The sequence below is a fragment of the Myxocyprinus asiaticus genome, chromosome 1 (genome assembly GCF_019703515.2).
Source record: "Myxocyprinus asiaticus isolate MX2 ecotype Aquarium Trade chromosome 1, UBuf_Myxa_2, whole genome shotgun sequence".
In the NCBI taxonomy this organism is placed as follows: domain Eukaryota; kingdom Metazoa; phylum Chordata; class Actinopteri; order Cypriniformes; family Catostomidae; genus Myxocyprinus; species Myxocyprinus asiaticus.
The window spans coordinates 18,802,093-18,814,350 of NC_059344.1; the positions used below are offsets into that span (position 1 = coordinate 18,802,093).

Genomic DNA, 12,258 nt, shown 5'->3' on the forward strand with positions numbered 1-12,258 from the left:
GACCATCACGCCGATCTGTTGCCGCCTCTTTAGCCCTTGGACCAACCTTGCGTTTCTACGGGCAGGGGTTCCCCTAGAGCAGGTCTCCAAGCGCATTATGGTTACAACAGACACCTCCAAGACAGGCTGGGGCACCGGATGCAACAGGCACACGGCCGCCTGGATCCAGGGCAAGCACGTGTTGGTCCGGATGGACAACACAGCGACGGTAGCGTACATCAACCGTCAAGGCGGTCTATGCTCCCATTGCATGTCACAACTCACCGCCGTCTCCTCCTCTGGAGTGAGCAGCACCTCAAGTCGCTATGAGCCACTCACATCCCGGGCGACCTCAACACCGCAGCGGATGCGCTGTCACATCAGGTTACCCTCTGGGGAGAGTGGAGATTCCACCCTCAGGTGGTCCAGCTGATTTGGAGTCGATTCAATCGAGCACTGGTAGACCTGTTTGCTTCTCAGGAATCCTCCCTCTGCCCGCTTTGGTACGCCCTGACCGAGGCACCCCTCGGTATAGATGCGCTGGCACACAGCTGGCCTGCTGGACTATGCAAATATGCGTTTCCCCAGTGAGCCTACTTGCACAGACCCTGTGCAAGGTCAGGGAGGACGAGGAGCAGGTCGTCCTAGTAGCAACCTACTGGCCCACACAGACGTGGTTCACAGATCTCATGCTCCTCATGACAGCCCCCCGACAAATTCCCCTGAGGAAGGACCTTCTTTCTCAGGGATGGGGCACCATCTGGCACCCGCGACCAGACCTCTGGAATCTCCACATCTGGCCCCTGGACGGGACATGGAAGACCTAAGTGGCCTACCACCCGCGGTGGTAGACACGATCACTCAGGCTAGGGCTATCTCTACGAGGCGCCTGTATGCCTTGAAGTGCCATCTGTTTGCTAAGTGGTGTTCTTCCCGACGAGAAGACCCCCAGAGATGCGCAGTCGGATCGGTGCTTTCCTTCCTGCCGGAGAGGCTGGAGGGGCGGCTGTCCCCTTCCACCTTAAAGGTGTATGGAGCCGCTATTTCAGCTCATCACGATGCAGTAGATGGTAAGTGCTTGGGGAAGCACGACATGATCATCAGTTTCCTGAGAGGCGCTCGGAGGTTGAATCCCTCCAGACCGCGCCTCGTCCCCCATGGGATCTCTCTGTAGTCCTTCGGGGTCTACAGGGAGCTCCCTTTGAGCCCTTGGAGTCAGCTGAGCTTAAGGCACTCTCTTTGAAGACTGCCCTCCTGACTGCGCTCACTTCCATCAAAAGGGTAGGGGACATGCAGGCGTTCTCTATCAGCGAATCGTGCCTGGAGTTCGGTCTGGGTTACTCTCACGTGATCCTGAGACCCTGACCGGGCTATGTGCCCAAGGTTTCCACGACCCCTTTTAGGGATCAGGTGGTGAACCTGCAAGCAGTGCCCCAGGAGGAGGCAGACCCAGCCTTGGCGTTGCTGTGTCCGGTGCGAGCTTTACGCATCTATTTGGATCGCACGCAGAGCCTTAGAAGCTCCGAGCAGCTCTTTGTCTGCTTTGGTGGACAGCAGAAAGGAAGCACTGTCTCCAAATAGAGGATCACCCACTGGGTCATTGATGCAAACATGATGGCATATCAGGCTAAGGACTTGCCACCCCCTGTGAGGTTATGAGCCCACTCTACCAGGAGTGTGGTGGCCTCCTGGGCCCTGGCCAGTGGCACCTCTTTGGCAGACATCTGCAGAGCAGCAAGCTGGGCAACACCCAACACCTTTGTGAGGTTCTACAATCTCCGGGTTGAGCCGGTCTCCTCCCATGTATTGGCAGGCACGAGTAGGTAAGTTCCAGGACAGCTGGCCAGGTGTACCGCTTGCACATAGCACCTTTCCCCTCCCTTGAGGTGAAGCATGCGGTCTTGACTCCCAGTCGTGTTCACAGACTGTGATCCCTGGATGACTTTCCTCCTTAGCCCTCTGACAGTTGAGTTTGCGGAGAAACTCGCTGACCAGCCCAGTACGTGCGCTAATGAGCCGCTGTACTGAGGTAGGTGCTCCACATGTGCTGGTTCCCCAAAAGCGACCCCATGTGATATCTTCCGCAAAATCGTTTCCCTGTCAGCAAACTGCATCTTCCTTGGGCAGAGGCCCCTCTGCTCCCATTCGCCATGCTCTGTAGAAACTCCTCCCCCTTTGGGTAGGACCTACCATGGGACCTCTCCACATGACATACTTCCGACAAGACTTGGTAAGACCATGTGACATATTCTACTCAAAATACCCCCCCCCCCCTTTTTTTGGGGGTGTGTTGTCTTCCCCTTGGGAGGGACACCCCCCAATGTAGACACTTATGGCTCCCAGTCAGTTAACAAATTCCACTCTTTTTGGGCAGAAAAGAGAGGGAAAGAGGCCTCGGCTGGGCTAGCCTCTCCCTATAGTTGGGCAGTGGACTTGTTCCTGATCGACCGTTCGATGCTCATAAGAGCATTGGGGGAGGTTACGTGATGGCCTGGTGCGCTGGCTACAAGTGCGCCATCACAACACCAGTTCATGTAACAGTTCAGATAGTTGTGCCATTTTGTATAGGGACCCCTAGTGTCACTACATTGACACAACGTCGAGTGAGTGACAGATAGGGAACATCAGGGTTACTTTCGTAACCTCCGTTCCCTGATGGAGGGAACGAGATGTTGTGTCCCTCTTGCCACAACGCTGAACTACCCGCTGAAATGGCCGGGACCTGGTCTCTGCTCCTCAGCACAAAACCTGAATGAGTGGTTGCATACCAGCTCCTTTTATACCCATATGTCCGGGGGAGTGGCATGCAAATTCCACTCGCCAATTCTCATTGGCCTTTTTTCAAAAAAGCAGAGGTGTTTGGGGCTCCCAAGAGTGACCCCTAGTGTCACTACAACGACACAACATCTCGTTCCCTCCATCAGGGAATGGAGGTTATGAAAGTAACCATGACAATTTTCAACAAAGTGGATAATAATAATGTTGTAACATGTCTAAATAGTGTCAGTCAAGTCGAGTCAAGGCTAGTTCACTCAAACACAAGACAAACTCGCTGCTATTCTGGTTGAAACTCATTTGACAATTTTTCCATGGAACACAAAAGGAGATATTTTGCTAAATGTCCAACATGCTCTTTTCCATACAAAAGTGCATGATGTTGACCACTGGCTGTCAAGCTGTTGCAGTTTAGCTTATAAGCTTGAATAGCTGACAATGGACCATTGAATTATCAAAAAATAATGCATACCCTGAGTGGTAGTCATAATACGAGTTATAATAATCTTGTTACATAATTCTTAATTCATCAGTTGGTTGTTTTTTAATATCAGGTTACGTTGCTCTGTGTTTAGGATTTGCTATAGACTTCTGGGGCATGTAGAATCCATACCTCCAGATAAAGACTGAAACAAATAGCCAGACACCATGAAGAACTGCATTGGAGAAGAGATGGAGGAGAGAGTACATAGCAGGGGGTAAATGGACAGGTGAAAGATAAGAAAAACTTGATATACATAGTAGAGTGACAGAAGTAGGGATGGGACGATATATTGAATTTCAGTATATCGCGAACCAAAAAAAATAACAAACAATATCGAGGCAAAACTCGATATTTCTAAATTTTAAACATTGTTTTCTGTCCATGTGATCATAAATTAAATGGCCCGACAAACATCAAAATCTCACTCTCGCTTGATTTTACCCCTACTGCGCTTTATTTCTACACTGTTTACAGGGTTCGCACAAGGTCCTTGAAGTGCTTAAAGTGCTTGAATTTAGCTTTTAGAAATTTAAGTACTGGAATACCTGGAAAATCGTCTTGTTTTGTTGAAAAGTGCTTGAGATGAAAACTTCTTCCATGTAATGTGTTTCCATCAAAGATGAGATCCCGCTCTCCACTTTCATTGAATAATGTGTCTTTTAATATCCTTTCTGTTCTTTACATTCAGTTAAAAAAGTAAAAAGAAATATTAATTTTAATCACAAACAGCACAGATGCCCTTAAAAACGGAGACTTCTCTCTTGTTAATGAATGAAAAGCTGTGCGAGTCTGTGAGATGCACAGTAAACTCTTAAAGTGACAGTACCATTATAGCGCTTGTTATACAAATTAATGTAAATCAGTGTTATTACTTGCAAATTGTACACATTATTTCAAACATTGATAGCTCATATCATTATTATATATAAAAATTCAAGAAATAATATTAATTAATAGAAAGTAGTTTTATATTTAAAAAAAATTTAAAATGTGATTATAATAATCAAGACAAACAAATTATATATATATATATATATATATATATATATATATATATATATATATATATATATATATATATACTCTTTCACATACTTTTTGGGACTGGTTCTGTTCAGTTTTATTGCTTGTTCTGCACCTGATCAACCTGAATTTAGTTTATAGAGAAAGGTAAATGAGAAACTTTTAAACTTTGATGATTTATATTGTGTTTTAAACTTCATTTTGATGAAAAATTATAATGTGCATTTTGTGCAACGTTTTTCAAATAATAAACACAAGTTTCTGCCATACTTTTTCATTTAAGAGTTATCATATCGAATCGATATAATATCAAATCGTGAACCTCATATCATAAATTGAACCGAATTGTGAGATAACCATATCGTCCCATACCTAGACAGCAGACATACAGACAGTAATATATATGGGGGAAAAAAAAGACTTTTGGGGAATGCTGAAAGAAAGAAGGGGTGGGGGGTGGGGGGGTTGGGGGAGAGAAAAAAATTAAGGGCCAATTCAGGGTGTGTCATGACACCAAACACCACACCAGCTCATTACCTCAGCTTTTGCAACAAACCCGAAAACAAGCAGGCATATTTTACACCCCAACAGCAGCCCTGCTCTGAGCACCAAAGGATCCTACAAGAGAAGATGACAGTGGTTTAATATAGAGCATTTTAGCTTTATTGTTCGTGATTTCGTTATTACTGAAAATGGGCATGAGAGAGGATTTAAGATGCAAAACCACACAATAGCCGCATTGTTTTATGCTCTGTAATAAATGAAGGCGGTATGAGTGTCTTTCTCTTGTGTATGCTTGTTGGGTCATTCTGTTTCTCTCTTTCAGTCACAGAATCTCCCAGGATGTTTTCTTTCTTTTGATTGCCAGTCAAGACCGCAGTGACAAGAATCCTTGTGTGGGATTTGAAAAACTCGCATGGCAGAATTCCCCTTTTAATGCTCGCAGTTCCAAGAGCTTTTGCCAACCCATAATAACTGACAGATACCATGCCATGTGTTTTGAACTTTAGACTGATCAAATTTCATCCCCCTGTATAATTATTGAAATCCAACTGCTTTGGGTCTTGGCTTATGTTCACAAGCTCATAAGGAACTGCTTGCATACCATTGAGGCACATGCAAAGCTTGGTACTGGGCCAACATTAGAGGTTTTCTTTTTGACTACAGGATCAGGTGTTTCTCATAATAAATGACAGTCAACTCGTCTTAGGTTTATAAAATAAGTTTTCTTTAAAGAGGAATTCTAACCAAATTGTCTTTGTGTTTTGTTAATTTTTTGTTATTAATATTATTCCTAATTATGCTGTAGGGAATAGGTTTTAAATTACTTAGGATGATGATGCATAATGCTGAACTTTGAAGCAGTGGTTTAACAGAAATGTTAATAGGAGGTGATTATGAAAATTTCATCTTGGGTGGCACATTCCTCTTTAAGACATACCAAAACAGAGGCTCTGTTCAAATGTATCTATGCCTTTAAATACAGAAATGCGATCAGTTAAGTTTAATGGGAAGGTAAAAATGCCTAGCACCAAATTAAAAGGCTCCTAGATCATGCTGATAGTGATGGTAAGTTTTGGGACAGTTAAGCTACACATACCAGTGCATGAAAGTCTTTGCATTAGATACTGTAATTATCAAACCAAGGCATTTATTTTAAGAAAGTGCACTTTCAAGCAAAACATCTGACAAAAAGCAGTTTGTTAGGTTTTAATTTAGAGCTTAAAAGCTAACTTAGAATAGATATACTGTTCAAAATTAAGACAGAGGGTATTTGGATACATTCTGGTTGTCAAACTTAGTGGAACATGTCCATAGTAATGGATAATGTGACGAACACTTGTGACTCTACTAGGACAAACTGATCTCACAGTGGAATCGTGAACAGTAGGTTGATTTTCTTTAGTAAAAATTGGTTTGTGCTTACCGTAATTTAAAACACTGCCCCTGGTAGCCAAAGTGGTAAGTGCTTTTGTGCAAATGGGCACATGTGAGCTATATTTTCTGGGTGTAATGTCCACAGAGGGATGCCAAAAACGAGTTGTAAAGCGAGTTGTTTTCAGCTGTACAGGCTGTAATGAGTTTAATGAGCTATAATAATACATCCTATGCCTCTGCATACCCTGCACCCCTCCACATGTCTTTTTCTTTCTTTCTTTCTTTCTTTCTTTCTTTCTTTCTTTCTACGTCAGATCCATAGAGGAGTCGGACTCTATGACAGTGTAACATGAACTTGTTTGATGAAGATATACTGTAGTACTTTGTGTCCTTTAAACAGTTTGTGTCAGGACATGCTTGTTTGTCTGTGGGTCATGTTGTCCTCTGTTCATCTATTCACTGTCCTTGCATGTTTTTGAGATAGATGAGTGATTTTGTTTGTAGGTTTATGGGATTGTGGCTTTAACCAAGAAAACCAAGACATTCTCATCTTCCTGGGTACCAAATACACTAAAGTTCTCATGATGCACAGATCAGGTAAATCATTTCATTCTTTCATAAACAGTATATAAAGTATATATACAGTATATATATATATATATATATATATATATATATATATATATATATATATATATATATATATATATACACTACTGGTCAAAAGTTTAACAGGATTACATATTTAAAATACAAAATATAAGTAACTGTATACAATGCTTGAAATTGCCAAAAAAAACTGAAGATTGCATTCAAAGGTGTCCACTACAGTCTTCATAGACAAAGGACAAATGGCTCTATCAAGGACAGAAAGAGATGTGGAGGGCCAGATGTACAACTAAACAAGAGGATATGTACATCAGAGTCTCTAGTTTGAGAAATAGACGCCTCACATGTCCTCAGCTGACAGCTTCATTGAATTCTACCCGCTCAACACCAGTTTCATGTACAACAGTAAAGAGAAGACTCAGGGGTGCAGGCCTTATGGGAAGAATTGCAAAGAAAAAGCCACTTTTGAAACAGAAAAACAAAAAGAAAATGTTAGAGTGGGCAAAGAAACACAGACATTGGACAACAGATAATTGGAAAAGAGTGTTATGGATCTTAACCCCATTGAGCTTTTGTGGGATCAGCTAGACTGTGAGGTGCGTGAGAAGTGCCCGACAAGACAGCCACATCTATGGCAAGTGTTACAGGAAGCGTGGGGTGAAATGTCACCTGAGTATCTGGACAATCTGACAGCTAGAATGCCAAGGATCTGCAAAGTCATTGCTGCACGTGGAGGATTTTTTTTAATTTTTTTTATGAGAACTCTTTGAAGTAGTTTAAGAAGGTCTGAACATTTTTTTTTTTTTTTTTTCAAATTGTAATAGTAATTTTTCATGTTATTAATGTCCTGACTATACGTTGTGATCAGTTGAATGCCACTTTGGTGAATAAAAGTACCAATTTCTTTCCATAAGAGCAAAATATGTACATTATTCCAAACTTTTGGCCACCAGTGTATATACACATGTATATATAAACTCAGCAAAAAAAGAAACGTCCTCTCACTTTCAACTGCTTTTATTTTCAGCAAACTTAACAACTAAGACATAAACTGAACAAGTTTCACAAACATGTGACTAAGAGAAATGGAATAATGTGTTCCTGAACAAAGGGGGGGTCAAAATCAAAAGTAACAGTCAGTATCTGGTGTGGCCACCAGCTGCATTAAGTACTACAGTGCATCTCCTCCTCATGGACTGCACCAGATTTGCCAGTTCGTGCTGTGAGATGTTACCCCACTCTTCCACCAAGGCACTTGCAAGTTCCCTGGGGGGAATGGCCCTAGCCCTCACTCTCCGATCCAACAGGTCCCAGACGTGCTCAATGGGATTGAGATCCGGGCTCTTCACTGGCCATGGCAGAACACTGACATTCCTGTCTTGCAGGAAATCACACACAGAACGAGCAGTATGGCTGTATTGTCATGCTGAAGGGTCATGTCAGGATGAGCCTGCACGAAGGGTACCACATGAGGGAGGAGGATGTCTTCCCTGTAAGTGTTGAGATTGCCTGCAATGACAACAAGCTCAGTCCGATGATGCTGTGACACACCGCCTCAGACCATGATGGACCCTCCACCTCCAAATCGATCCAGCTCCAGAGTACAGGCCTCGGTGTAACGCTCATTCCTTTGATGATAAACAAGAGTCCGACCATCACCCCTGGTGAGACAAAACTGCTACTCGTCAATGAAGAGCACTTTTTGACAGTCCTGTCTGGTCCAGCAAAGGTGGGTTTGTGCACATAGGCGACATTGTTGCCGGTGATGTCTGGTAAGGACCTGCCTTACAACAGGCCTACAAGCCCTCAATCCAGCCTCTTTCAGCCTATTGCGGACAGTCTGAGCACTGATGGAGGGATTGTGCATTCCTGGTGTAACTCAGGCAGTTGTTGTTGCCATCCTGTACCTGTCCTGTGGGTGTGATATTCGGATGCACCGATCCTTTGTAGGTGTTGTTATACGTGGTCTGCCACTGTGAGGACGATCAGCTGTCCTTCCTGTCACCCTGTAGCGCTGTCTTAGGTGTCTCACTGTTCGGACATTGCAGTTTATTGCTCTGGCCACTTCTGCAGTCCTCATGCATCCATGCAGCATGCCTAAGGCACGTTCACGCAGATGAGCAGGGACCCTGGGCATCTTACTTTTGGTGTTTTTCAGAGTCAGGAGAAAAGTCTCTTTAGTGTCCTAAGTTTTTATAACTGTGAGTTTATAAAAGTCTAAAAGTTTTTATAAAAGTCTACTGTCCGTAAGCTGTTAGTGTCTTAACGACCGTTCCACAGGTGCATGTTCATTAATTGTTTATGGTTTCTTTGAACAAGCATGGAAAACATTGTTTAAACCCTTGACAATAAATATCTGTAAAGTTATTTGGATTTTTACAAAATTATCTTTAAAATACAGTGTCCTGAAAAAGGGATGTTTCTGTTTTTGCTGAGTTTATATATATATATATATATATATATATATATAACAGGTTTACACCCCTACTCTTTACGAGAAGTGCCCTGTGTTTATTTATGATCACAGAGAGTCATGACCTAGGTTCAACGTCTCATCCGAAAGACAGTGCCTTTTTACTGTATAGTGTCCCTGTCACTATACTGGGGCGTTAGGACCCACACAGATTGCAGGTTGAGCACCACCTGCTGGCCTCACTATCACCTCTTCCAGCAGCAACCTTAGTTTTCCCCAGGAGGTCTCCCATCCAGGTACTGACCGGGCTCAACCCTGCTTAGCTTCAGTGAGCAACAGGGTGATATGGCTGCTGTAATTCACTTGATAATTCACTTTCATTTCAGATTTTTGCCATAAAATAAAATGAATGGTGACTGAAACTAACATTCTGCCTAATATCTCCTTTTGTGTTTCAAAGAAGGAAGTAAGTCATGGGTTAGAAACAACATGAGGGTGAATACATTTTGACCGAATTTTCATTTTTTGGTGACCTGTCCCTTCAATACAGATCGACTAATCGTTCTGACAATTCACAGAGTAGTGGATTTAAAAAAAAGTTTTGCAAATCCCTAATTAAAATGACCAAACATCTCTTTTCGTCTCTGTTCACAGGTGTCAACCGTCTCTATGAGGACATGAAGAACATGGTACAGGTGATAGAGCTAAGTCTTTGGGAGGGGAAAGCCAGCATGGTGCTGCTTTTGCCCTTCCATGTGGAGAGTTTGACTCGACTGGACCTACTGTTGTCCCTGGAACAGCTAGAGAGGTGACTGGCCAATCTAAGCTCCAAAAGTATGGCACTGTCCCTCCCTAGAGCAAAGCTCAGCAGCGCAGTCAATCTTCAGGTAATCGTTGAAATATTCTACAGAACACTTCCTACATAGTCATTCTAAATGTGTGGAAGTTATTTAAAAAAAATTACTCATAGACATCATAGATAAATATTCCAAACATAGAATGTAGATTAGACTCATTTAGAAAGCTAATGGAAGATATCCAGATATGACATTAGCATAATGAGAAGGAACCATAGGTCATAGATTATTCTCATTCAGAGGCGAAGCTATTTTCACTTTAATGGAAATTGTGTTTGTGCTGAAATTGCATTTAGTCTTTGTAATGCAGTTTTATGCGTCTTAAGACACTGAGCTATAGTCTTTATTCTTAAAAACATTATTTAGTTGTTCACCATAAGTGTTGCTTCTGTTGCCTTTTTCAATGCTCTCTCTTTGCACACCAACAGATTGAGTTTGTTTCTCTGTTTCTCTGTGACCAGGGTGTGAATTACACCCCGACCCACTCCTACTCAAAAAAATAAATAAAAATATAAAATAAAAATAGGGAAAATATATGGAAAGGGGGGGTTACTTTGGCCCTATGAATTCTGTACTTAACAGTATCATTCTATTTTATCATCAAAATGAATTCATTAAAACTTTAATCAAATGGAAATACAACATTTAATAGTCAACAAAACATCATGGTTACTTTCGTAACCTCCGTAAGCAGATCTTCATCTTTTTGTTACCTTTTACATTTAATTGCGCTGCATGCTCAAGTGGCTGCAGTACTCAAGAGCTCAGCAAGAGTGGTTTCCTTGTTCCCTGGGTCACATATCCGGTGTGTACGGCTGGCATCACAACCACCGTCCACCACTCCATTTGGCAGGTTGGCGCTCCAGCGGCGGTCTCCCGCCCTGAGCGCCCAGCTGTGGCACAAATCCGCCCCCGATGTGACAGTCTCCACGGGTCACGAGGACAGGTCTCTTCATCCCCCGTCCCAGGCTGTTCCGGGGGTGGTCACAGGGAGCCAGGTAAGTGCTTCGATGTCCTCGGACTCAGCACGGCCACGATGTGGTGTGGCACCTCGAGCTCCGCCCCGCCGCGAGGCCCCACCTGCCGGTACATCTGATGATGTTGTCCCTTTGGTCCCCCTTGCGTGGAACTTGGACGCATGGCTTGCGCTTTCCAGTCTGTCACGAGGGCTGGTCCGGACCGTCCGACTCGGCTGCGCGATTCACTTCGCCGGGCATCCGCACAGGTCCAGCGGTGTCCACTTCACCTTGGTGAAAGACGGAAACGCTGCTACCTTGCGGAGATCGCTACCCTCCTACGGAAGGACGCGATAGAACCTGTCCCTCCAGCCGAGATGAAGAAGGGGTTTTACAGCCCCTACTTCATTGTACCGAAAAAAGGCGGTGGGTTGCAGCCAATCTTGGACCTGCGAGTACTGAACCGGGCCTTACACAGACTCCCGTTCAAGATGCTGACGCAAAGACGCATTCTAGCGAGCGTCCGGCATCAAGATTGGTTCGCGGCGGTAGACCCGAAGGATGCGTACTTTCACGTCTCGATCCTTCCTCGACACAGACCCTTCCTGCGGTTCGCGTTCGAGGGTCAGGCGTATCGGTACAAAGTCCTCCCTTTCGGCCTGTCCCTGTCTCCTCACGTCTTTACAAAGATGCGCACACAGGTACCTGGTGCTCTCACACCTCAGCCGACTAGGGCTTCAGGTCAACTGGGAAAAGAGCAAGCTCCTCCCGGTTCAGAGCATCTCTTTTCTTGGTTTGGAGTTGGACTCAGTCTGCTTAACGGCGCACCTTACGAATGAGCGCGCCCAGTTGGTGCTGGCCTGTTTGAAGGCGTTCAAACAGAAAACAGCGGTTCCACTGAAACATTTTCAGAGGCTCCTGGGGCATATGGCATCCTCGGCGGTGGCCACCCCGCTCGGGTTGATGCATATGAGGCCTCTTCAGCACTGGCTCCAGACTCGAGTCCCGAGACGAGCATGGCGCCACGGGACACACCGCGTGGCCATTACGTCGGTCTGTCACCGTCTTTTCAGCCCTTGGACCGACCTCTCATTTCCACGACAGACGCCTCCAAAACGGGCTGGGGCGCTGTTGGCAACGGGCACGCAGCCGCCGGCCTCTAGACGGGTCCGCGGCTGCGTTGGCACATCAACTGCCTCAAGTTACTGGCAATTCTGCTCGCCCTGCGGAGGTTCTGGCCATTGATCCAGGGCAAGCACATGCTAGTTCGGACAGACAGCACGG

At 44.5% G+C, this 12,258-nt stretch overlaps 1 protein-coding gene across 1 annotated transcript in view; it reads left to right on the forward strand.

Annotated features, from left to right (window-relative positions):
• serpinh2 (serine (or cysteine) peptidase inhibitor, clade H, member 2) overlaps positions 1-12,258 on the forward strand; it is a 40,807-nt gene that overhangs the window by 10,848 nt on the left and 17,701 nt on the right. The window contains 2 exon segments of the mRNA XM_051708060.1: positions 6,644-6,736; positions 9,816-10,048. Coding sequence (XP_051564020.1) covers positions 6,644-6,736; positions 9,816-10,048 — 326 coding nt within the window.